Source organism: Fusarium keratoplasticum, chromosome 4 (genome assembly GCF_025433545.1).
Source record: "Fusarium keratoplasticum isolate Fu6.1 chromosome 4, whole genome shotgun sequence".
NCBI lineage: Eukaryota > Fungi > Ascomycota > Sordariomycetes > Hypocreales > Nectriaceae > Fusarium > Fusarium keratoplasticum.
This window is the reverse complement of record NC_070532.1, coordinates 3,043,271-3,069,271: the sequence shown is the minus strand read 5'-3', so window position 1 is coordinate 3,069,271 and position 26,001 is coordinate 3,043,271. Positions and strand designations below refer to the sequence as shown.

General features: G+C 55.7%; 5 protein-coding genes across 5 annotated transcripts; 4 read left to right on the top strand and 1 right to left on the bottom strand.

Annotated features, from left to right (window-relative positions):
* Positions 1-11,507: 11,507 nt before the first annotated feature.
* On the top strand, positions 11,508-13,980 carry NCS57_00601100 (uncharacterized protein; the record flags this gene model as incomplete). Its single annotated transcript, XM_053055912.1, has 4 exons — positions 11,508-11,536; positions 11,947-11,981; positions 12,056-12,559; positions 12,860-13,980. The coding sequence occupies 4 exons, from the start codon at positions 11,508-11,510 to the stop codon at positions 13,978-13,980; spliced, it is 1,689 nt and encodes a 562-aa protein (XP_052914867.1).
* A 2,179-nt stretch (positions 13,981-16,159) lies between these two features.
* NCS57_00601000 (Diphthine--ammonia ligase) lies at positions 16,160-18,679 on the top strand (the record flags this gene model as incomplete). Its single annotated transcript, XM_053055911.1, has 1 exon — positions 16,160-18,679. The coding sequence occupies one exon, from the start codon at positions 16,160-16,162 to the stop codon at positions 18,677-18,679; it is 2,520 nt and encodes an 839-aa protein (XP_052914866.1).
* An 84-nt stretch (positions 18,680-18,763) lies between these two features.
* Positions 18,764-19,860, bottom strand: NCS57_00600900 (Aldo-ket-red domain-containing protein; the record flags this gene model as incomplete). The annotated part of the gene is made up of 3 exons (XM_053055910.1): positions 18,764-19,152; positions 19,207-19,752; positions 19,806-19,860. The coding sequence occupies 3 exons, from the start codon at positions 19,858-19,860 to the stop codon at positions 18,764-18,766; spliced, it is 990 nt and encodes a 329-aa protein (XP_052914865.1).
* A 1,396-nt stretch (positions 19,861-21,256) lies between these two features.
* Positions 21,257-22,712, top strand: NCS57_00600800 (DUF202 domain-containing protein; the record flags this gene model as incomplete). Its single annotated transcript, XM_053055909.1, has 3 exons — positions 21,257-21,445; positions 21,843-22,296; positions 22,351-22,712. The coding sequence occupies 3 exons, from the start codon at positions 21,257-21,259 to the stop codon at positions 22,710-22,712; spliced, it is 1,005 nt and encodes a 334-aa protein (XP_052914864.1).
* Positions 22,713-23,242: 530 nt separating this feature from the next.
* NCS57_00600700 (uncharacterized protein) lies at positions 23,243-25,713 on the top strand (the record flags this gene model as incomplete). The annotated part of the gene is made up of 6 exons (XM_053055908.1): positions 23,243-23,727; positions 23,791-24,022; positions 24,072-25,121; positions 25,188-25,347; positions 25,432-25,492; positions 25,620-25,713. The coding sequence occupies 6 exons, from the start codon at positions 23,243-23,245 to the stop codon at positions 25,711-25,713; spliced, it is 2,082 nt and encodes a 693-aa protein (XP_052914863.1).
* Between the last annotated feature and the right edge of the window lie 288 nt (positions 25,714-26,001).

The window sequence follows — 26,001 nt, the reverse complement described above, 5'->3', positions numbered from 1 at the left end:
GCAAGCAATATGTCATACATGGAGCACGGAACTGCAACTCGCCAGCCTCCAAATCCGTCATGGGCATTGTGAGAAAGAGAGCCAAACAAGTAAGATGAAGCAAAACAAAAAGAAAAGCCAAGCCAAGCCTGGTCTTAATGCTCGCTGATATGGTGGCGTGCCGTCTTGTCATGGTTGAGTCAAGCAATGCTTCAAGAACGTTTCAAACCTCCGCTTGGACAGGTCCAACGTCTTTTTCCAACCAACTCGATTGGATCGATATCCGCATCGCTGAACACACGACGCGCATCAGAGAGGGTCTGCGTCTCGTGTCTCGGCCTCGTGCTGCTGCTGCTGCTGTTGCTTCTTCTTTTGACATGAAGGCAGTCTGCCCCTCGCATTGGACCACAGCTCCAAGACATGACGGATCCCCGTTTCTGGGGACTGGAGCAGTCCGTGTAAGACGCCGTTTCCGCCTCCACTGTGAGACGCCCCCGATCGACCAAAGTCCTTACCTTGCGTCCAAGTCCTGCTGCTGCTGCTGCTGCTGCTGCTCACTGCATCGCATCAGGCACACGTAATACGCATGCATGGGCATATTACATGACACCCTCGCATAAAAAGTTATCCAATCAATCGCACCATGTTATGAATGGCCGAGAAACAGGTCATAAATGGAAGAAAAAAGAAACGACAGTGAGACGAAAAGAGACTGCCCGGTCAAGGACGGAGGAGACGAGAGGGAAGAGGCAGCAAAAAGAAAACAACAAAAAAAAAAAAAAAAAAAAAAAAAAGTAACACCAGAGAGGATAATTACCCAGTTACGCATAGTGCAAACATAACCAAGAAAATGTCACCCAACTAATAACTGACTGTGGGTGGGCTCAATAAAGGCCAAACAACAGTCGACAATACCAGCCCCAAATGCCGAAATGACCACTTACCTTGTCGGTACCGATCCTCCGTAGCCCTGCTAGCCTCGACGTAGGTACCGCGCGGTCAGGTCAATGTATGGATGCATGTTTGCTCCATGCAAATACTTGCTCCGTTCTATGTCCTGGGCTCGCAGGAGCCGCGGATCACGCCTCGTTCTGGCCCCGGAGCTGCCGCGCCGACCGACCAACTTCGCCTGAGAAATGACAGAGTTACTGTCCCGTAAACTCGGGGTTGGTTTCTCCTTCTTGACCGCTTTGCCAGTGCCGACAAGGATTTCCACTTGGATTCATGCACGAGCACCGATTTCGAATCCCTCCCTCGGTTGTTGCTAGAGCTGAAGATGGAGTCGGGAGATACGGTGTAGGCATGCGCTGCGCTGCACTGCACCCAGTTCCGCCTTGCGGAGGTAACGCATAGTAGCAGCAGCAGTACCCATCCCATCTACTATGTGCCTGGCCTGGCATGTATCATCGAGAGACCTGCCAGGGAATCATTCAAGCCCCCCCACACGGAATATGTCGACATCCACTCAAAGCACTCTCGTACCTGAGACAGTTCTTTGCGGTGTAGCCAACGTTGGTACCGAAAGAGTTTTCTCAAGCCGTCTTGCTTTCTTTTTTCCCTGAGCTCACGGGCCATGGCGGGAAAAGCCTCACCCTCGGATGCGGGATCGTGGAACCATCCGTGCCTAGGATTTGCTTTTGCCTGTCCATTGTCGGTAGTTGTCCTACACCAAGAACATGGCCCGGGTGCTGTATGGTATCCATTGGTATGCCCACCCCCAGCCGAAATTTTCTTTCTTTTCGCCTCGAGCAGACCGAACGGTCAATATTCCCGTCCCGTCCGCCTGTTTGTCCGCCCACCGGCCTGGCTTGGCTCCATGTAAGCCCGTGTATCATGTTTTCTTTTTTTTCCCGAGTGAACGCTGTGTGGACCTTGCCTCCTCCAGGACCGACGCAAACTTCTCTTCAACTGGATGGAGCATCAGCTGCGGCTTGCTGAATCGAGAAGTCGTCGTCGAGCATCCATCGTGGGGGAGACAATCATTGAGGAACCGCCCATCTTATCTGCTCCATCCATCAGCTCTTAACTCAAGTTTGTTACGTATGTAGTCACCCACCAACAACTCCGACTTCGCAAACATGTAGTCAAACAAAAAGCAATCCTCAAAAGGCAGTCCCTCGGGCCATTGTCCATGGTTGACGGGCTGGCTGGAACATGCCTGCTCCCGAGGACACCTTGACTTCGCCCGACACAAGTCCGACGCCTTCCACCACTTCTTCCGTGTCGTCATGGCGGTCCAACATGAGAACAAATACCTGGATAGATTCGCACAAGCCACTACCTGCTCCGTATTTCCATAGGAGCACGGGAAAGGAAGGTAACCTGACAATGTAGTCGCAGCATGGTCAGCTACCAGAGAGCTTCACCTTACCCCACCCCGCCACAGGCGAGCCCGAGTCCTTGATAGGTCTTGGGTGGTGTCGTCCCACGCAAGTTGACTGTCATGATTTCGTGATGGCATTGGTCTGTGTGGCTTCAACGCCGTGGGGTTGATAAGTAGCCGCGCATCGCAATGACAGTACTGATAAAGGAGCATAGACGCCAGATAACCTAAAGTCGCTCTGATAACTGTTCAAAGGGCAGTGCGTGCCTAGACCGTCGGTCGAGCGTCCGTGATGTACTCTAGTCCGATGCCGCCTGCCAATGTTTTCTCCTCGACGAACCACGGGGAAACGGAGCAGCCTCCAAGTCTCGAGATAGTTATCTCCTCTTGAGCGGGACCCTTGTAGATTCCTCAGTACCGTAAAGGTCAATCAATTCGCCCAGGCCGAGGTCCCTTTGACTAGTTCCCACACTGACGGATCTTCAACATGGATGGATATTTCAAAGGCAACATCACCAACTCGAACCGGCCACCAGTTCATATCATCGAGGGTTGATCTCGCGTCATGCTGGGGTGGGGTCTGAAACCTTCGAGAAGGCCCAAGGACATGGTCGGCGGAATGCCCAGTCGGCGCAGACAGGGGCCGTGGTCTAGCGGCTGGACTGGGGGAGCCACCCTTCCAGGGCATCCTGGATACGAGCTGATTTCGAGCTGCCTCCACACAGCTCGTCGGTCGTTGCTTCGGCGCAGGGTATTGACTCGTGGCCAAGCGGACCATTCATTGCTTCCCAGGGCACCACGTCAACATAGTTTGGACGATGTCGAAATGGCTGTCAAGCCCTACTCTCTTGTAATTTGCAAGGCTCTTCCCAGCCGTCACCCAGGTCGATCTGTGGAACCGACAGGCCTCTGAATGCATGAACGACTCAGCAACGCTGACTGACTTGTCCGGTTCACCCGGGGTAAGAGATGTCGGTCGAGTTTCGGGTGAATCTTAGAACGCCAAATAATGCCAGCGATCACCTCTTAGCCTGTATACAGTACTGGACCGGACTGGACAGTCCCTTTGAGTCTTGTTGCTCCCCCCGGACAGTGGCCAAGCTGCTCAGGAAGCTCGCCACTGCCGCACCACCTCTTGGCTCCCAGCAAGGACGATGGCGGCGACGAGAGGAGCAATGGCATCCAACAGAGACACGGGCTCACGAATGAGCCAAAAGCTTGACTCGCCTGGGGTCGTTTAGACGTCCCAGCCGCGGGATAATGTCCCTCTTCGGTACCACCAACGTGAGCTAGGTCAGATGTGTATCTGGGAGGCGATCTTCCAGAATCATGCCAAAGTCCAGAGAGCCCCACGGCGAGCGAGTCGGGCACCAGGTGTTGGATTCGCTGGAAATCCAAACTGGACTGCATTTGGCCGGGCTGAAATCCGGGGAGCGTCCCAAGGGCCGGAGGACAGGGATCTTTGCAGTCCTAGTCTCCGTCGACTTGATCAGCGAGATTGGCTGGCCACACGGCTACGTATCCGGGCCGTTACCAAATCTCCAGCACAAGGTTGCCAAGTCCCGCCGGTCCATCTCGGGGAGGGGTGACCCCTGGTCGAGCCGGGCCTCCCATGCTGGATCAACCATCAGGGTCTCATCCTTCCACGGCTTGCCCCAGGGAAAGCCAAGCAGGCACCCTCGCTTCCAAAAAACGCCGTGCTGGGACCTCATGATGGTACCTACAGCTGGGTCGAAAGGTGCAATTTGGGGGATTACGGCCCCCGAATGGATTGATTGGCATGGCCGAAGTGTCCATGAGCAATACCCACTCGCCTTTGAAGCATAGATGTAGCATTGAGCGGAGCGATAGATAAACTGACTGACTGCGTAGATTGCAGGGTGACTTGGTCAAAGGGAGAACAGAGATAACAAGGCGAGGAAAAAAAAACTTCTTCAAGACGAGCCTCTCGCCGCACCCTGGCTCCCGCGGACACGGGACGAGATTCCCTGGCTCCCTTGTCTGGGGTGGTGCAGTTGGTGACAGGGCCTCTGGGCCAACTGAATCCAGCACGACGGATCTCTTTGCCTCACTCTGTTGGTGTTGCGGCTGTTGCTGGTCTGATCGAACACGGCCCAACCAGAGTGCTGGTGGCCATGACCAGGCCTGAAACGGCTAGACGCGAGACCTCATGGCTCCCACTTTCTGGGATTGGGGTTAGCCAAGCGTGGGAACGCGATGACTCGTCCTGGATCGTTAGGTAAGTGCCCGCTATCAATGCTTGCACCCATATCTGCCACCACACTACACCAGGCTGTGCGCAGCCGGTTCCGCGAGGTCCAAACCCACCTGCCCAGCACTAACACGGCGACGGAGCTGACGATATGCCTTCGATGTCAAGGACCTCCGGGGCCTGCACCGCCCTGTGGCCTCAGCGCGACGGCGGTGTCGATAGCTTCAGGGCACGTTCCCTGGAGCTTATGCTGTAGTGGGAAGGCCGCGAGCAGCCCCGCGAGGAGGATCAGTGGAGTAGATAAGTCAAGACAGAGGGTCCAATGCCAATGCTCCAGCCTCCAGGCCAGGACCAAGTGTCGAGGGTTCGGCCGCGGTGATGTGATGCTCGATGGCGATTGATGGCGAGCGATGTCGGTTGCTGACGATTCTGGGGCAATCTCGCACGAGTGGCCCGGCCGCAACGTCCACCACGGATCATCGTGGGCTAAGCCCGTAGGCTGGCTGGCTGGCTGGATGAATGGAAGGATGAAAGGATTGGAGCCATGTTTGTAACTGATGTAACTGTGAACTATGGCGGAAACAACCTCTGAGTCGTAAGCCGCGTGGGCGGTCGCAGTTCGCCTCGCGGAAACAAGCCCATCTCAGCGGGTTGACGTTAGCTTCTCCCCAAGAGAGCCAGAGGTGTGATATGTGATGATGGAGAGCAAACTGCGTGCCTACCTACCAGTCTGAGATAGGCGTCCATGCAGCAAGCTTGGTTGCGGCACAACGCCACACACAGGCTGCCAAACGGCTCAGGGAGCTGGGAGGGACGGTTGGCGAAGGATTGGTGTGGCGGCCACAACTGGCCGCGGTTCCTGTTCCTGCATAACGGCGGCGGTCGCGTCTCAAGGGCCTGTCTTCTGCGGTATTCTGCAGAAGAACGCCGCCATGCAAGGTACCAAGCAGCCAGATTGCCACCGTTCGACGAGGGTCCACGAGGGCGTCGGTCATTGGGCCCAGGGCGTATCTTTACTAAGGCACACGACGACGGCCGGTCCCAAAAACCGACACCGACAGGGCACCCGACCTGTCAAGTAAAGGCTCCATGGGACCCAGCCGGCGCCCCAGAATCGCCAGGAGCCCGGCTGTTGGAGAAGAGACGAGGTTTATTGGGACTTTCCCGATATAGCAGGGCGAGGTCCGGTTCATGGCAAGGCAGCAGAGAAATAGAAGCAAACCGCATGATGAGAGAGCCATCCTTCGGTGTCAACGAGCCCCCATGTCCTGGGACTGCCCGTGGCCGAATCGACCTCATCGGTGGTCTGGAGATGGGCTCTGTCGATTACTGTTAGTGGCGACGATCGACACCCGGCAGATGGGATGAGCGTCCCTGGTCCTTGAGGCCTTCTGGCATCGATGGCTTGAAGGTTTCTTGGGGGCCATTGGGGGCCTCGTTCTGGAGCGTCTGGTGGATAGTGCCATTGCGAGCATGGGCTAGGTTGAGGGCATTATGCAGCCTCAGAAGGTCCCTTGTGCAAAACCACCAGCCAATATGGGACAGCGATCCGTATGCAGACGCACGTGCAGGCGCACGAGCACACGAGCACGAGCACAAGCACAAGCACAGGGACACAGACTCTGGTCTGTCCAGGGGAGGAGACAGGAGGGCCAGATGATGATGGCCTAAGGCATTGGTGGGTGTCATGCAATGTGATGCGTGCTTGTGCGCGTGTGGCTTGCATGGGGAAATGAGATGTCGATTTGTGCCTTGTTTGTGCGCCGAGACGCGTCCCTTCTGCTCCTTTGAGCTGATGCCCCGCGCGCTATCCCACATAATGTCGTCTCGTATGCATAGTTCCTGGCTAATGCAACACCGAAAGCATAGCACCACGCTCAGGCACCGTGACTTTGTGCATCAGCTAGAGTTTCAGGTCCGGGGGATTGTCCCTGTGCTGTCCAATGGGACACGACCCGGACCATTTAGCCTGGCATTGTCGGACGGCCACAATTCGGTCGTGCCGTTCATAATGGGCATCGCTTGGGATTATCAGATCCCCACTTTGCATTCGTTCGTAACGTCGTGTCCTCAAAAGGAAATTGTCGGGAGCTGTGGGCCGGGTCACCGCTGCGATTGCAGAGAGCCAGCGACTCGAGGCTCAAAGACTGGAGACGGCAGGACGGGCGGGAAGGCAAGGCGGCGACGGCGCGAGAGCGGGCAGAGACATTCCATCAGAGACATCGAACGGCAGCCGAAAAGGCAAGACAAATTGTCATGCCATCGTTTTCCCTAACGGTACGGATACCGTCGCCAACGCTAAGCCTGAATCCGCCACCAGGGTACATCTTTCTTATGTATGGATCGCTAAAGATGTTTCACCTGTTCGATGACGAGTTTGACGATTGAGGGTCCCGCCGAGCCTTTGGGACCTTCTGGAACGTTCAGCTTCCGAAGCCAATAACGCGGCCGTTTTCTGGGGCGGACGGTCGCATGGTTATTCGCAGGCTATCGCCCATAGACTCCGGCTCTGGTGTCGCTTGTGACCCTGAAAACGTCGGTTGTGAGCAAGATGGAAGTTGCTCCGACCAAGGCCCGTAATTGTTCGGTGGCATTTCCATCCTGAGCCAGGTGTTCCAGAAGGTTGGGAATTACCACCAGGGTCTCGAGTCCATTGGACTTGTGCCTCCCATAGCCGATGCGTTGACAGTCTATTCTTGTGGTTGCGGAGGGCTCAAAACGCTGCTCGGCTGCCGTTTCCATCTACCACACGGGGCAAGATACAGGCAAGATCCATATGGTGGTCCTTGGGATGTCGGTCCTTGACCCCGGCTACCCGTCGAGCATGCCCTCATGTGCTTAACTGAGCAGCTTTTGCTCTTACGACATGACACCACCATCGACAGACGTGAGACGGGAGCAGGCGAAGCCACAAACGGTTCAAAAGAGAGGCAGATCATGATCAGAGCTCCGTTTAGCTCTTCAACCATGACGGACCCCGGCGAGGAACCTGGACCCTAAAAAGAGTACTTGGGAAAAGTTGGGATGACAGTTGACCTGACACGAGGGAGAGGGTGGCAGCGGGATTGGAAGCTGGTAGTACGTTCCGGGACGATGCCGTGGGACCGTCCGTGTTAGTGTAGATCTCGATCTGAGCAGCTCTCACCTCGTGGCCTGCCTGATCTGACTCGCTGTCGGCGCAATGGTGAGACGGACGATGCCCATTGAGCTGGGAGGCCCTCTTGGTGAGCCAGTCGGCTCAAGGAAGCGTCATGGAAGCACGGAGGCGGGGTTGAAGACAAAGCGGCGGCGGGGGCGGCGTCGACGACGGCGTCGTTGTTATTGTCGACTGGCGGATGTCGAACAAGCTGCTTGAGTCAACGTCCTTGTCAGCGGCCGTGATACCGTCGGCGCACGGAGCCTGGTGCATGGCGCACCGGCCTCATCGTGCGGTGATCGCGGCCGAGGGGAGCTGAAGCTTGTGGCGCCCAACTCCAGCTCTCGGTGCATGCTATCTGGCCGCTGTGCCTGACTTGGAGAATGGATGGGATGGGGAATGGAGAACCTGAGGAGCCAAGCCAACGCGGGCGCGCACTGGCTGCTGGCCACGATTTGGTGGCGGGCCAAGCAGCGGGCTTGGAGGAGTTGAGGCAGCCCGGTGCAGCCAGCGAACAGGCGCAGTTGAACGCCCAGGCCAGACGGGACAAAGCAACAAGCCAAGAGACGGCTGCGTAGCACCTTCCCCAGAAGGGACGTCTGGTCCAAGACGATTGGCCGGGTCAGGGGCCGGAGCGTCGCTGGTTGCATTACGCTTGCTTAGGTCCTAGATTCCTGGGATCTCGAGGCTGCTGGGATTCTGGTTTTCTGGGACCGTAGGATCCTCTGACGTTGCATTTAGAAGTCGTCTCTCTTTCCTCAGGACCCTTTGGCAAATTTGGGACTGTGAGCCTATCGCTACCGGGGACGACTGGCTGGGTCGGTCTTGTCCTTGTTCGGACATGTCAAATTTACCTTATCCTCAGGGTAGATGGGCAATTAGGTAACAACTTAGACGTTCGCATAAACCGAGGTAACGCTGTTCAACCCTTCCATAGAGTTGGCCGAAGATAGGCCTCCTTCATGCCATACAACGTAGCTACCTACCTGGAAGACGGCTTCTGCGTTGAATCATGCGGGCCATGGGCTCAAGCCTCTAAGCCTCAGCTCAAACGGCCAAACGCCTCGGACCTGGCGGGACTGGGCGGGTTGGGCTATGGAATCTTGCTGCAACTAACACATTCAGCACTTCAAGGCCAACCGCACTTACGCAATGCTGCCCGGACGGTCCATAGGTCGTCATACGCCATCCACAATAGACCATCCACTCTGCCACTATCCACGTCCACAACTGGCTCGCCCATGGTCTGGTCTGGGTCAATCAATGGTGGGCGTTGCAGAATAATGGAAGCTCAGGTACGAGGTATAACATCTCACATTAGGACTAGGGCCAGACAGCTTTCCCCGAGTTGGTAGGTGCCAGGGACGCTCCAACCCGTTTTATGCACAGGCCAATGCGACAACCGACGTCAGAGCGCAAGAGCGTGCGCACCCGGGCTTGCCGCATAAAATTAATTCTGGCGGGGGCTGTATCAGCGTCGTTCGGACCTGCCTTATTCCAGGTTGCAGCAGGCTTCGGTGACATTGTTGATCAGTTTAGTGGCCCACATCGCCATTGCTTGTCTTTCTTGTTTGGTTCAAGACGTGGTTATAGTGGCATGACTATTCGTCCTCTGACATTGACAATGCTACGGTTTCGCGACAAGCTACAGAGGACTCGACTCGGCTGGATGACACCTCGAGTTGCAGCTTCCTGCGTCGTTTGACGGTACATCCGTTCCATGTCAGTATCCGCCGTTGGGAATGGCACATTGACAGGGAGCTCGCATCATCTACCTTGATATGCAAGCTGGGCTGAACGTGACGATGATGAGCAGCATGCGAACAGGCAAGCAAGCAAGCAAGCGGCCAAGCAAGCGAGCAAGCAAAGCGAAGCAATCAGGTCCTCGGCAAGCAATCACACCAGCCAGTTTGCAGCCAGTCAGCAACGCAGTAGCCAGTCAACGGAGCAGACAGGTCAAACATATCGCACACCTGTCACCTCGATTGCCGCGGCATCAAGCTTTAGCTTACACTCCTTGTTTCGTCTTTTGGCTATCTTGAGTGATGATGGGCGAATGCTCCAACAAACAAGCCCTCTGCTCCATATCCGCCCACCCGCTGTGATGAGGCGCAGATCCAACCAGAGCAACGAGCGGCATCATCACTAACAACGGGCTCCCTCCAGCTTGAGCCGCGCAACGATGACGGCAATGGTGATGGTGACGTCGGGCGCTCCACGGCGTCGACTGCATATCCACATCCACCAAGCAAGAGCCCGTATTGAGGTGATCAGCAAGCGAAACAGCGCGACGCCGTCGTTTGTGCCTTGCATTGGACGTCCGACGATGCATCGGAGCACAGCGCTCGAGGGCAGGTGGATGTGACACGACATCGGCCCAGCGAATGGCTGTGCACATGTCTGGCGCCGTCGACATGCAAAGACGAGAAGGGTGCACAGCACAGTTCCGAGTGGACAAAATCGGAGTTGTGCACGGCCAGGACCCGTTATGGACTCGCCCAATCTGTTTTATTTATTCTCTCGCGGCGAGGCGCGGTGATGCACGCCGATGCACGGCGACTCGCGACGGTGCCGCCCTATCAGTGCGCGGGATTATGCAGCCCTTGTGACGCGGTTTGCGGATTGCGTGCCACTTGGGTATATACGGAGGCCGCGCTGGCGAGTGGGATTGCACCATGGCGCATCTTGGCTGGGGCCATGGCATAACTCCCAAGCGCGTCTGGCATCCCAACATCTCCACTGGTGGACAGCGAGAGGTCGAGCACATAGCGCAAGCCATTCAAACGAACGGAAGGGATAAGACGAGGGATGAGAAGAAATGTGTGCGAGATGTGCTCATCATCAATGGCGGCTGTGGCAGTCGTTCCGTTCGCTGGATCGTTGATGGAGGGCAGCCAGCTGAACGGATTGTGGATTATGGCCACACATATCACGCACTACGCGCGTACGGGCAGGCACCAAAAAACAAAAAACCACCAAGAAGAAAAAAACTGACTGACGACGACACACACAAAACACAAGAGACACCGAGCGAGACATGGGAGTTGTGCACGCTCGCACAAGCTTGCACAGGCGACGAGGGACCCTCTTTTTGCGAGCCTTGGTGCCCATCCACATCCACATCCACATCCATCCACAACCCATCCATACCTATCCACTACTTTATGGCCGAGCTCTCTCTTCAGTCGGGACATGGGTCGTTGCATTGGTACGGGACAGGATAGGTTCCGGGGGCTACTCTTCATACCGCGGCGGACCATCCGGCGACGAAAGGGCTCAAGCTCCTAGCAGACATCGTCCAGAATTAGAAAAGCCAGTGGCTGCGCCATGGTGGTGTGGATGGAACCGTGGCCCCAAGGCCCGTACTGGCAGAGACGGTGGATGACAAGGCCCAGGGCCAGGGACGCCCAGACCCGCATCTGATGTTTCCCTTGCCCCAGACATGACTTGGGCAGGGGTCCGGGGGCACTCTGCCGTCTGGCCCGCCGCCGGGTGGGATTGTGGATAAGAGGACGTGGGCGTGGGTGGGCGAGGGCTTGGGTGTGGATGGAGATGACTAGGAGGGAGCAGAATGACAAGGCAAGGCCACAGAAGAGAGCGAGATGGATGGGGATGGGATATGGTGGATCCAGAGAATGGGATGTGGTGGATGTGGATCTTGGTCCACAGCTCCCTGACCCTGGCTCCTCGAGTGAGACAAGGGCATGGAGGCGACGGAGGGTTTTCCATCTGCCTATCGTGCTCATCTGGGTCGACCCGTGTGAGTGAAGGCGCTGCTGGGCTTCGTCGCTGGAGGTACTTATCACTCGATGGTCCCCGTGCTCGTCCATCGTTCGTTTCCCTCCTCATCAAAAGGTATGATCGACAACAGCAGTGTCGGATCTGTGTAATCATCTCTTCTCTTTTATGCCCGCTCGGTTCTTCCTTCTTTTGTGACTCGTTCTTATTTGCTGGATATCCTCGCCTTTCGAGAGTCCCTCACACTCATTAACAACATCTTGCGGCACTCTCGACATACTTGATAAACCCTCCCGTCCTGCTCTACATCGTCTCTTAGACTGGACTCGAGTGTTTCCCATGTACAACAAGAACGTCCCCAACCAACGCACCTAATAATCGAGTCACACTCCCCCATCCAGACAGTTACTGCTCCGCCAGACACTTGTCGTCCACTCTCTCTTCCACCCCAGGAACCGAACAATCACCACCATCGTTAGGCCGACTGCCAGTCTTGTCGCGAAGCAAACTGTATTACAATACCGAATCCAACCTACCTAATATCTAAAACCGGTCAAGCACCACCAACAACCCCAGAGTCCAACTCTATCAAGGTTTGTGGAATCCTACAAATACCAACCTGACTCGGCGTGACTAGTCGCAGTGGCTGACACGGAGGACTCTACAGCAGAAATGGATGCCACGATGATGCCCCAGGCCATTGGCCAAGCTCCCTTCTACTTCTACAACCCAGAGGCCAAGAACGAGGTGCGACAACACTTCCAGCAGCAGCAGCCCATGCAGCAGATGCCCATGTATCCCATGGTCCCTACACTGCCCTCGACTCCCGTCTACTCGCGACCCAACTCTGCCAGCAACTCGCAGCCTCCCACGCTGTACAGCAACGGTCCCGCCGTCATGACACCGACTGCCTCGCCCCAGCCCATGTCCCATAAGCCTGCCATCATGCTGGAGAATGAGCTGTACGACAACTCGTATTTCCCCTCGACCCCACCACTGTCGACCTCTGGAAGCACCATCGGCAGCCCCAGCGCCTGCGAGGTGCTTCAGACTCCCATGAACCCCATGTTCTCGGGACTGGATGGTCTTGAAGGCATCAAGGAGGGCCTCGAGTCCGCCGAGACGTCTGTCCTTGACTGGTCCAGCTGCGGATCCCCTCCCATGACACCTGGTAAGTTGCCGCAGCTATTTTAGCATTTCCTTTATTACTCAGATCCTTCCCCTTGTGGCCTCGCATACGAGGAGAACAATCCCATTGTGCGGCAAACTCGGGCTGGAGCCTATTTTTGGGTTTGGCCACGGGAGATGGTGGTGTGCTTATGGTTGACGTTGGCGGCCTCGGTCTCCAATCAGCACCGAGGCGCAGTTTGGCTGGCCTCCACCAAAAAGCGCTGCGCTGCGCTGTCATGGCTCATAGCACCTGAATAGTGGGGTATCGCGGGAAAGACCTGAGACTAACCGCGATTGGCAGTGTACCTCCAATCTCAACTCGGCAAGGTTCCCTCGCTTAGCAACACCGCCAGCGACCTCTTGTCCACGCCTTCACTCTCGCCTTCGCCTGCGCCCTACGCGCGCTCAGTCACCACTCCTGACCACGACGTCGACTTTTGCGATCCCAGGAACTTGACCGTCTCTGGCGCTGCTGTCAACGCCTTGACCCCCGAGTTCTCTCTGGTTGACGAGATCAAGGTTGAGCCCAAGGCTATCGCTGCCGCTCAGTCTTTTGACTTCAACCCTGCTATCCCCAACGGCCTGCCCACTTTTGAAGATTTCTCCGACTTTGAGTCTGAGGACGACTTCGTCAACAGCCTTGTCAACCTCGGAACTGAGCAGTCTGCTGATATTGGTCGCCCCCGTGCCTGCACTGGCTCTTCCGTCGTCTCTCTCGGCCACGGTAGCTTCATCGGTGACGAGGACCTGTCTTTTGATGAGAACGAGGCTTTCCAGTTCCCTGCTCTTCCCAGCCCTCCCACTTGCCAGTCTGAGGACTGCCACCAGGACAAGCGCGTCAAGAAGACCCACAAGAACGAGACTGTTGCTGCTCCCGTCATGAACGTTGCTGCTTCCACCACCCAGTCGGGCAACGCCCAGGAGACCCCCACCCAGGCTGCCGATGCTGCCAGCGACTCTAACGCTTCCAGCGGTTCCGAGGCTGCTCCCACTCCTCTTCCCGCTCCCGCCAACCGCCGGGGACGCAAGCAGTCCCTCACTGAGGATCCCTCCAAGACCTTTGTGTGCGACCTTTGCAACCGCCGATTCCGTCGCCAGGAACACCTCAAGCGTCACTACCGCTCTCTTCACACTCAGGAGAAGCCTTTTGAGTGCAACGAGTGCGGCAAGAAGTTCTCGAGGAGCGACAACCTCGCTCAGCACGCCCGCACCCACGGCAGCGGTGCCATCGTCATGAACCTCATTGACGATGACAGCCACGCCTATGATGCCTCCATGGTGCCTCCGCCTGCTGGAGATGACTACAGCGCCTACGGCAAGGTTCTCTTCCAGATCGCCTCCGAGGTTCCCGGCAGCGCCAGCGAGCTCTCATCGGACGAGGGTAGCGACCAGGGCAAGAAGAAGCGCAAGCGCTCCGACTAAATGGTCATGCCAACACAACACGACAACATGATCGAGACAGTCAGCCGACTATCTTGATATACGCCCGATACGACGCTGACGACCTTCTTTTTTCTCTTGGCCACTCGCTCGAGTTCGGCGGTGGTAGTAGTAGGGTCACGGAACAATTTCCATTTGGGTTACATCCTTGGGTAAAAGGGATTCACAGCAAAAAAGAGTGCAAGCGGTTATGAATGCATTTACAACACATCACAACAACATCGTCGCAATACCTGTATCAATACTTCCAAGACCTCCTTGTTACGCCTGACGACCAGGGAGGATATTTGTCGTTTTTTGCTTTTGATTTCGAGAGTTGCATCGCGTTTGCCAGCCAACCCGGGCCTCGAGCCGGTTGAGCGAGGCTTCAATTATTGGGGGAAATTCCATGGACACAATTCCGGCGCGAGGGGGAAAATTTGAATTTTTTTTTTTTTTACATCTGGGGAACCAAAGCTTGCATCGAAAGAAAGGTGTGATGGATGAGTTTTGCTAACGACAAAGACGTCCATCAAAACTTGGCGGCTTGCCGTTCTTACACTCGTTGTAATCATCCCGGGCGGCCAGCAGCTGGATCAGAGGGCTCGCCGGGACGACGGTATCACTTGAGACGCGTGGAGGGGGTTGTTTCTCACACATACAGCTCGGCCACATTCTTGTGTTTACTCTGCTTCTTTGTCTGTCGTTTTCCTGTTGCTGAATTTGGAAGATGTCGAGTACAGGATGTGCTGGTCACAATCATGACAGGCACTTATCCTCACAACAAATCATGTATACTTTTAGAAACCTTGACACAACAGTCAAATTTACAAAATGCTGCCACAAAACTTGAAGTCCCTGTCTCTGTGTGTCTCATGCTCAGTGTCTCTTGTATCCATTTGTTGGGCTCCTTGGCTTAAAACCATTACCAAGACTTCTTGCACCTCCCTTGGGCCTTGATCATTCCAGTCCCGGAGCAAAAATTGTGTTTGTACTGGCTGTGCTGCCGAGTCTGGACCGCACGCCCTAATCTTGAGCTCAAACTGGAGTGCCTCGAGTCATGATGATGAAGTCGACCTCGTCACATTAGTGGTTTGAGGTCAAGGGAGCCACGAGAGGGCGCTCAGCCAAGCTTTCCGAGGCGGAATTTTGGGGCGTACCGAGCCGTCCATGGACCTTGCATGAACCCAAAGAGCACTGAGCCGCTGACGCCCAGGACTGCCAGCCACGATTCCATCAACTCTATGTCTCCCCTGGTTAAGAGGCCATCCCCACAGGGGGCAGGTTCTCTCGCCCGAGATTTCAGTCGAGCCTAGAGCTCGGGAGTTTCGATTGCGATCTCATCTGGCGCCCGCCGCCAGCCACCGCGTCCTTGGAATCCTGGATAGCGCTCCCTTTCGGGCAGGGACAGGTCGCTCATCACTGTGCAGGGGGTTGCAAATCACTCTGTCGATGAATTTGCCTCCCAGCGGCAACCTTCTTCACGAAGTTACTGAGTGCCTGAGCTAGAAGCTGCACCGGCTTCGGGTGATCGCCGCCCCGGAGGTATTCCCCGCCGAGGAGAGGATCCGGAGCCGGAGATGAGACGAGATGAGACGAAAGAGACGGGGCGGGGAGATTGCGTCAAGGACGGGATTGACATGGTGCAATGTCATTGATATTGGCATCGCCAATTGACATTTGGGAGGCTTGACTTCCGGCTGGTCAGGATCAGGGCCCGGCCGGGGCTCCGTGACGGCGCTGTTGAACTTGCTGGGTAGCCCGGTACGTAGTACGTGCTCAATAGAGGCAAGCAATAACACCCCATACAATCAGTGAATAGCTCAGGTCCGTGAAGAAGGTTGCAGACAGTCCGGCCGTGGTCCGTGGAGCAAGCGCAAGCTATTGGGCTCTCTACTCTAATTGCTTGATCCAAGACTCCACCAACGACTCGGCAGCAACCTAAAAACCTCCACCACTAAATGAATACACACCACACTATCGATACTCACCTACTCGTGCACCACACCAAATACCCGCAAGCGAGGCAGCACGGCACGGCGAGGGAAAGTGGAAGGCAGTCTGAAGACGCCCGCCTTCTGGATCATCGCCTTTGATTACCAGAGCCTCATTTCCCGGCTCCGGCTGCTCGGACAGACACGCCACTCGCTGCAACGACAACGAAACAAACGCCCACCAAACCATGTCGTCGGACGGGCTCAATGTCATTGCTCTAATCTCGGGAGGCAAGGACAGCTTCTTCGGCCTGATCCACTGCATCGAGCACGGCCACCGTATCGTGGCCCTCGCGAACCTGTTCCCGGCAGGCCAGGACGCCAGCCAAGAGCAAGAGCACGCCCTCCTCGTCCAGGAACAGTCATCATCCCGGGGGCAAGACGCCACGACTGAGCCCAAGACCAATCCTCGTGCGTCGTCTGCGCTGCCATCTCCCGCGGGCCTTCAGGTCATCGACCCGGGTACCTGGGCGGCCCAACCGGATGCCGAGGACCATGGCCATGGCGAACCTGACAGGGACCTGAACAGCTTCATGTACCAGACCGTCGGTCATGAAGTTCTCCCCCTGTACGCCGCCGCGACTGGACTGCCGCTCTATCGCCTGCCCATCGCTGGACGTGCGGTCCGCCATGAGAGGGACTACGACGCGACGACGACGGTCAACGCTCAGGACAGCGACGAGACAGAGTCCATGCTGCCCTTGCTCCAGGCCATCGTCGCCCGCCATCCTGAGGCCAATGCCCTCTGCGCTGGTGCCATCCTCTCTACCTACCAACGCACCCGTGTTGAGTCAATCGCCCTGCGCCTTGGCCTCACGCCCCTGGCCTACCTATGGCAGTACCCGATCCTGCCACCCCCATCCGCAGCCACTGCCAGTGACACCCAGCTACTGGTCGACATGGCCAACGCCGGGCTTGAGGCACGGATCATCAAAGTTGCCAGCGCTGGTCTGGACGAGGACTATCTCTGGGAGCGGGTATCGAGCGAGGCAGGGGCCCAGCGTGTGAAGAACGCGCTGCGCAAGTTTGGCGCAGCTGAGGGCGCGGCAGCCCTGGGAGAAGGTGGCGAGTTCGAGACCCTCGTCGTCGACGGACCTTCGCGTGTCTTCAAGAAGAGGATCAACGTCCCGGACGAGGGGCGGAAGATCGTGCGTGAAGGTGGTGGTTGCTCGTGGCTCCTGTTGGGGGGCGCACGGCTTGAGGAAAAGCCAGATTCTGCGCAGGCACAGGAGCCGACAGTTCGGGTCCCTGATCTGCTCGATCCTAGGTTCCAGGCCGTGTTGGACGAGCTGCTGTCTGCACCCTGGGCAGCGCAGGAGACCAAGCACATCTCTTCCTCTGCGAGGCAGCTAACGCCATTCGCCGCGGGTGCAGGGACTGCAACTGCCGACATCGATCTTCACCGCTGGTCCGTTCTCCCGGATCTGCGCACGAGCGAGACGTCGATCCAGGAACAGACGGTGCAGGTTGTGGCGAAGATCAGGAGTCTGGTGTCGGAGGCTTCCATCGACCCCTCGCAGATCACAAGCACTATTATTGTGCTGCGGCACATGTCAGACTTTCCAAAGGTCAACGGGGAGTATGGAAAGCTGTTCCCAAAACCCAATCCACCGGCTCGGGTGACCATATCCTGCGGCGATCTGCTCCCGGACGGTGTCAGCATCGCTGTGTATCTTACTGTCCCCGTGTCTCAGGCATCTGGCGACCGCAATGGTCTTCATGTCCAGTCACGGTCCTACTGGGCACCTGCAAACATTGGTCCCTATAGTCAGGCTATAGACGTGCCTGTTACGATCCGTCAGCAGGCGACTGGTCTCCGATGTATCTCGATTGCAGGACAAATTCCCCTGATTCCAGCCACGATGTTGCTCCCGGCCCCCTCTGAAACCTCGCACGAGCTCCAAGTTGCGCTCTCTCTGCAACATCTCTGGCGAGTTGGTCAAGAACTCAAGATTCAGTTCTGGACAGGCTCAGTTGCCTACTTCCCTCGTGCGACTTCTCCTGATGAGATGCAACGCAGCGCTCAGATTGCAGGGCATGCTTGGAAGAAGGCTCACGGATCTCCTGATGATGACGAGGAGAATGAAAACGGCCCTGATCCTTGGGATCTGAAGTACAACCCGGCTTACATGACGCTGGCAGCTAATGATGAGAAGTCCGCAAAGATTCCTGACTGGGAGGTCCTTACGCTTCGTCAGCAGAACGAGCCTGACACTTGTGTCCCGCCAACCTTTGCTGTTGAGGTTGAGGAGCTGCCCCGGCAGTCTGACGTGGAATGGCATGCTCACAACGGGTTGTCGAAGGTGGATAATGCAAGCCTTGTGATGATTCCTCCTCCCGAAGTCGGGATTCCAGGCTGGAATGCCTGGCATGCAGTTGTGCAAACGGCAAGTGGCACTGTGATATACAGTACCTTGGCCTATTACTGTGACGAGACATCCCAATCTCTCACACTGGGAGGATTGGAGGCGGACATGGGCAAGGCTCTCGACGAGTCCATCCGCCAACTGCGCCCCAACGAGCCTAGAATCAGTCTCAACAAGTCTTCTCTTGTCTATGTTGACGCCACTCAAGTCGAGTCTTTGTGGGAGCACGCCGATGTGCCGACGGGGTTGGCCATCACCCCTTGCCGGTCCATTTGGTCACCTACTGGACAACGGATAGCGATTGTCGGCTTGTTTGAGATGATTTTGACACAAGAATCATGATGATATGAAGATATGAAGAAATGAAAAGCATTTGTCTATCTAACTGGTTTCCCACTCACTCTACTCTGTGCTGGCTGCCCCTAACTAACCATTCAACAAGTCCATGTGGGCGGCAGGGTATCGCTCACCAGCCGTCGTAAAGGAGGCGAGGATCTTGTCGATACTGGCCATATCGTCATCGGTCAAGTCGACGACGGTTGCGTTCTCACGGATGCGGTCCGGGTTGGTAGAGCCAGGGATGGGGATGATCTTGGGCATGCCGGGACGACGAGACAGGGCGACGAGCCAGTTGATGGCGACCTGGCTGGTGGTGCAGCCCTTCTTCTTGGCGATGGCCTCAATGGAGGAGACGAGCTCGAGATTCTTGGTGAAGTTTTCACCCTGCCAGCGAGGGTTGATACGGCGGAAGTCGTTCTCGGGGAGCTCGTCGAAAGACTTGATCTGGCCACCGAGGAAGCCTCTGCCAAGGGGAGCTGAAGTTGTTGGTCAGCTTTGTGCTATCAAAGTGAAGGACAGGGGTAACTTACAGTATGCGAGAACGGGAATGTCGAGTTCGCCACAAGCCTCGAGAAGTCCATTGGTAAGGGGCTCCGGGGTGAAGAGCGAGACCTCAATCTCCAGAGCGGTGATGTTGTACTTCTTGGCAGCGCTGCGAAGGGTGTTGGCGTTGATCTCGCTGCACGAGATGCCGTCAATCTTTCCCGCCTTGACATACTCGTCAATGGCAGCCAGAGTTTCTTCCTCATAGTCCGAGTTGGGATCCTTGCGGGCAGCCTCAAACTGGCTGATGCGTCCCACAGGACCCAGCGTTTTCAGGCAGTTGTCGATGCTCTCGCGGACGCCCTCCTTGGTACCGCGAGGCCGGAAATCGCGGCCGAGGGCGCCCTTGATGTTGAGGACTATGCGGTCGGCGTCGGCAGGATACTTCTCAAGGTATCGACGCATGAGGGTCAGGGAGTTTGCGTCAGGGGGGCCATAGAATTCACCGCCATCGAGGTAGTTGCAGCCCGAGTCGAGGGCGGCGCGGATGGCGGCGAAGGCGACCTCGTCCGAGAGGGGACGCATGGTAAGGCCTGGATGAGATGTTAGAGAACCATATTGGAGTTGGATGTTGAGGGAGTAGTACTCATGAGGCCGTAGCCGATAGGGCCGACTTCCTTTCCAAGAACAGTGTAGGTCATGATGATGGTATGAAGTTTGAGATGTTGGTGAGGAGTGTGGTTTGGATTGTTGTTTGAGATGATGATGAGTTTACTGAACTATTGGAGAGGTCTGTATACTGCCTATTTATCCTTTGTGATGTCCTCAACAACTCCAGCCTTTTCATACCATCGTCATCGTCGCAGCTCCACGATATCCGAAGCTATACACGGACTCGCGATACGGAGTAAGAACATCGCCCTCCGAACATGAATTGTTTTCCTAAAAGGGAATACAATTCTATTCGCGTAATTGAAAGATCCTTGGAGCTATGAGGTTCCCCATACCATTGTTGTTGTTCCATGACGATGTCCGGAGTTTGACACGGAGGTAAAGGCGCCGAGTTACCGAGGCTTTGGATTGTTTTCCTAAAAGGGAAAGCAGTAAAAAAAAAGCGGGAATCGCACGGGAAAGCTTGAGATGGAGGAAACGCCGTGATTTATTGTTTAACTCCGAATGTCGCACGGAGCCGGAGATTATTAAGGCGAGGAAATACGGACGAGACACGGGAGGGCTTTTTAGTTGGATACGGGCCATCGGCGATTTACAAATACAAGAGCATGAAGCTAGAACCCCGCCAAGAAGTCAGAGGGAAGATGTCAGATTCTGCCTGGACTTCTTTCACGCGTAAGGGTCCTGGTCGCTGCATGCCGCAGCCCGATTATCACTGCTCAGCCTGTGGGAGTGGCAGGGTGCCTTGCGTTGGTGTGCATCACGGGAGTTGAAAGGGTCCAATGAGTGGTGGTGTGGTGAGGTCAGATGACGAAGGGGTTGAATCATGAAGGGTCTGTCATCCGGGGGCACGGAGGTGAGATGAGGTATGTGTAGCATTCATGGGATTTTCAAATACTTTCAAGTTGAAAAGTGAAGGCATTCAGAAAGATATTGACTATGATAGTGCCTAGGTCGCCGAGTCGTCATTTTGGTGCTAGCTCGCTGACGTGCTCATGGCCCAATCTCGTGCCATTTTCAGTCCCTACCCCCAGAGATCGGACTCGGCAGTGCCGCATCTAAGAATCGTCCCGCCTCCCCAGGCGTTCAATTGAATGGATGGGCCCTTTATTGATCCTCTCAGCGCCTGTAGCGCGACCCCTCGTCACAAGCACAAGAGGCAGGTTCATGGCACCACAGGCGGCTCGGGCTCCACTGAGACGGGACCCATGACTAGAATGGAGCCCGCGCTGGCGTCACGATGGGAGCACCTCCAACTTTTGAATCTCGAACTTGTCAACATTTTTTCTTTCCATCTCTGTATCTTGCCCTCAACGCCCGTCAGTTCCAACTGCCCCGTTGCCCGCCATTCAGCGCCACCTGTGACCTTGGCGACTTTCACCACCCGCTAAACACGACCCTGCATCCGTTTAAAAGATAGCATCGATGGCTGAGGATGCCGCTCCTTATCCCGCAGCGCCGGACCCTGTGGTCCCCGCCCTGACGCGCGAGTCCACGGGACAAAGTGTCTCGGGAAGGACGTCTTCCAATGCCAATGGTAATGCCTCTGTCAATTTCCAGCTGAGCAGCGGCAGACGCCAATCGTCGAGTGCGCGCATAAACGAGATACTCGAGGTAGGGTTCCCATCTCTTTCATGTTTGGTTGGTGGTTGCATCTTTTGTTTGTCTTGCGCAGAGATAACAACCCAAAAAAAAGGGTGTACCTCAAAACCCTCAATACATCCTCTATCCATGCCCGCATGAATACTAGAGCGTGACAACTTCTTCTCCTCTTCTTGCGTCTTCCATCTCATTGCGCTGTGGCGCATGTGAACCCCCCTCACCCCCCGGCCATCTTTCCCTGCTAGACATAGCTCCCGATAGATCGGCCAAAGCTCGCGTGCTTGACCTACCTTATCCTTCTTTTTCTTCCTTCTTTTTCCTTTCGACCCTACGATCCTCGATCAAGCTTAATCCATTAGCCAAACGTTGGAAAAGTGAGCGCTGACCAGGACCTCTGCCTCTTGAACAGAACGCCCGTGAGCGCGCCGAAACAATGGCCTCCGGCATCGCCTCCCCAAAGTCCCCCCGGGCTCCCGGAAGCCCCATCTTCCCGCCCCGGACCAACTCGGCGGTGAACCCCATCATAGAGGATAGCAGTGCCGACGAGGCCACCGGCTTCATCGCCCACACCCCGCCGCTCAACTACAACTCCGTCACAACCACAACCACAACCACAAACAATGCCGCTGTCACCTCGGGAGCCCGTGTGCGCAAGACGTCAACCCGCAGCACACGTCGGTCAAGGCCGGCCTCGCAGCATCAGAGCTCCGATGCTCACCCTCCTGCTGCCCCCGGCATGACATACTCACGGCAGTCCGAACCCGAGGACAAGGACCCGTCATGGTGGCAGGTCCAAGCCGAAAAGTTCCAATCCATTGAGCTCGAGAACAAGGGTAGTGTTGCTCGAGATCACCTCGCCATTGGTAAACCCACCTCTTGAATCTCAGCACATCAAGTCTCTAACAATGACCTCTTAGAACGAACGTTCCTCGCCTGGCTCCGAACATCCCTCAGCTTCGCTTCAATTGGCATAGCAGTAACACAACTCTTCCGACTCAACACTTCCCTCGACGGCGGCGGCGGTGGCATCGACGCCGCAAAGAATATGGACACGCTGCGCCAGATGGGCAAGCCCTTAGGCACAACGTTCCTCGGCATTAGCATCCTCACCCTCTTCCTCGGCTACAGGCGTTACTTTCAGTCCCAGCATTGGGTCATGCAGGGCAAGTTCCCGGCCAGCCGCGGCACCATCACCATTGTCGCCTTTGTTGCCTTTGCCATCATGGTGGCCTCACTCGTGGTCGTGATTGCTATACATCCGTCCGAACGGGAATTATAGAGTCTCGGTGTTTTTGATCTTCGGGTTTGCCATGGGTGTTGATTTTTGTAATGATCCCTGGGAACTATCTTGGTATGAGGATGGGAGCGTTGATGCTTGGAGTTTTTGCTTGATATTGCGCCCAAGGTTTTTGCGCAGCGTGATTGCAATATAGGTATGGGAACTGAACTGGATTGAACTGCATCATGACTTGATACCAGCGGAATGGTTATGCACATCGGCGCTGTTTTAGGCCTGTACGAGAACCAGAATGGTCAAGTTGAATAATGTATATTGACGGCATTGCAAATATTGAACACATGTTGAAAATCATGTCTTCTATCGTGCTTAGTTCTCATGATGTTGATCTCAAATCCTTCCCAACAAGGCAGGCAGACGTCAGAGCTCGGGCTATGGTGGGGTCCTTCTCTGGAGCTCCCCTCATCACACCCACACACATGAAATCCCACCTTTCACTCATACACACCCTCGAACACTTTTGACACTCCAGCCTTTTTGCCCTGTCCATTCCTTTTAGAGACTCGTACATCATGGCACCCGGGACAGAGCCCCTCGACGTCCCCACCTTTGCGTCAACCCAGCTCGCCCTCCTGGATCAGGAGCTTCAGACCGAGATCAGCGAGACGAGCACCCTCATCTCCAACCACAGCCCCACGGGCCTCCAACGCGCCGGTCTGGCCTTGACTAACCTCGTCGTCTCGGCCCAGCGTACCGGTTTCGGTGGCAGGACTGTTTTCGAGCTCTCGCCTGATGCTGCCACCGCCCGCGCTGGTGCCGAGGGCGAGCTTCCCGAACATGGTCTGCGCACCGGAGACATTGTCCTTGTTGCTGAGCAGCCCGCAGGGAGTGCCAAAAAGCGTGAGATCAAGGAGCTCGAGAAGAAGGGTGCGAGAGGCGTCGTGACAAAAGTGAGTCGTGGATGGATAGGTGTTGCGCTGGACGAGGGAAAGGATGAAGTTGCCTTCTCAGGAAGAGTCTGGGCCGTCAAGCTGGCAGACGAGGTGACGTATAAGCGGTATGGTTAAGCTCCTCTTCTCTCCACTGGTTCCATCTCTCATATCATATTAATACTGCCTAGGATGAATCAAACCATGGAGAAGCTGCAAAAGATGACCGAGTCGGAATACTCGAGCTTCATCAGGGTTCTCTTTGGCTTGTCAAGCCCATCACCAGTCGCCCAGGATCTGACCCAAGATGAAAACGTTGGCCAAATCGACTGGTTTGATCCCACCCTCAACGATTCACAAAAGGATGCGATTCGATTTGCCCTGGCTTCCCGCGAGGTAGCCTTGATCCATGGCCCTCCTGGGGTGAGTTGGCCAGACTTGCTGATACATATTACCTCGCTGACATCTTTAGACCGGCAAAACTCATACTCTAATTGAGTTGATCCTCCAAATGATCAAACTCGGCCAGAGAATCCTTGTCTGCGGCCCTTCCAACATATCTGTCGATAACATTGTTGAGCGACTCTCGCCTCACAAAGTCCCAATCCTTCGACTTGGTCACCCTGCCCGTCTTTTGCCCTCTGTTCTAAACCACTCTCTGGACGTGCTCACTCAGACATCCGAGGCTGGAGCCATAGTGAAGGATGTTCGGTCCGAGATGGATGCGAAGCAAGCCTCCATCAAAAAGACCAAGAGTGGTAGGGAGCGCAAGGCTATCTACGCCGACCTGAAGGAGCTACGTAAAGAGTATCGTGAGAGAGAACGCCGTTGTGTTAGTAGCCTCATCGACGGAAGTAAGGTTGTTCTCGCAACGCTACATGGCGCAGGTGGTTTCCAGCTACGCAACCAAGAGTTTGACGTCGTCATTATAGACGAGGCTAGTCAGGCCCTCGAGGCCCAGTGCTGGGTTCCCTTGCTTTCGGCAAAGAAGGTTGTCTGTGCTGGTGACCATCTACAGCTCCCTCCCACCATCAAGTCGTCCAACACAAAGGTCAAGCCGGCAATCAAAGATGGTGTCAAAATCCCCAAGGGTGCCACCCTCGAAACCACTCTGTTCGACAGGTTGCTGGCCTTGCATGGGCCTTCCATCAAGCGCATGTTAACTACGCAGTACCGAATGCATGAGGGCATCATGCGCTTCCCCTCCGACGAACTATACGAGTCCAAGCTGATCGCGGCGGATGCCGTGAAACACCGCCTCCTCAAAGACTTGGATTACGACGTCGAGGATAATGAAAACACCAATGAGCCCCTCATATTCATCGACACACAAGGCGGAGACTTTCCAGAGAAGAACGAGGAGGATGACAAGGATAACCCCAAAAAGGGTAGAGCAAGCTTACACGGCGAGAGCAAGAGCAACGAGATGGAGGCAGCCCTCGTGCGACAGCACGTGGAGCAGCTCGTCGAGGCCGGAGTCCGTCCGGAAGATATTGCCGTCGTGACCCCCTACAATGCCCAGGTAAGTTGATTGTCTTGGACACATCATGTCTTTGTGAGACGTAGGCTGATACATATCAACCCCAAGCTCGCCGTACTAGCTTCGCTCAAGGACAAGTTCCCCGGCATAGAGCTAGGCAGTGTGGACGGGTTTCAGGGCCGCGAGAAAGAGGCAGTCATTGTGAGCCTCGTCCGGAGTAACTCTGAAGGCGAGGTCGGCTTCCTTGGTGAGAAGCGCCGTCTCAATGGTGAGTTTGAAAGACCCAATTCCGGCCATTTTCAATACGCTAGGTCGGACATGATGGGGCCGTCACTAATGCAGGAGCGTCTAGTCGCAATGACACGTCCCAAGCGCTCGTTGACAGTTATCGGAGACTCGGAAACCGTTCAGAGGTAAGCGATAGCCACTTTTGCATGCTGGGCCTCAAAGCTGTAGCTCCGGTTTGACAACCACTGCGCAGATTGTTCCAGCTGTCCACCTGAGACGGAGCACCGCTAATGTGTATTACCTGTGCCACAGAGGAAGCAACTTCTTGAAGAAATGGATGCAGTTTCTCGAAGACAACGCCGATCTGCGGTACCCAGACGCGTCCACCGTGACACATCAAGCTTGAACGTCCTTCGAGGTCCAAGCTCGCCGAGATCCCCGGGAAGCAGGAGCCTGTCAGCCTTTACGTCGCATCGTAGGAGACTGAAGAGGGTATCAACAGCTTCTGTTCTGGAAATCATTCGGCCGATAACCTGACTGTCGGCCGTCAATTCCAGTCCGCTGTTCTGGGTAGCGAAGCTGTTGAGGAGACAAGCAGAACGGCTGACCTTAGCTTCTCCTGAAACTATGCCTAGCTCGCCGTTTCAAAAATGGCTCTGATTCCAAAGATAGTGTTGAGGCCGCCGTTCTAGAA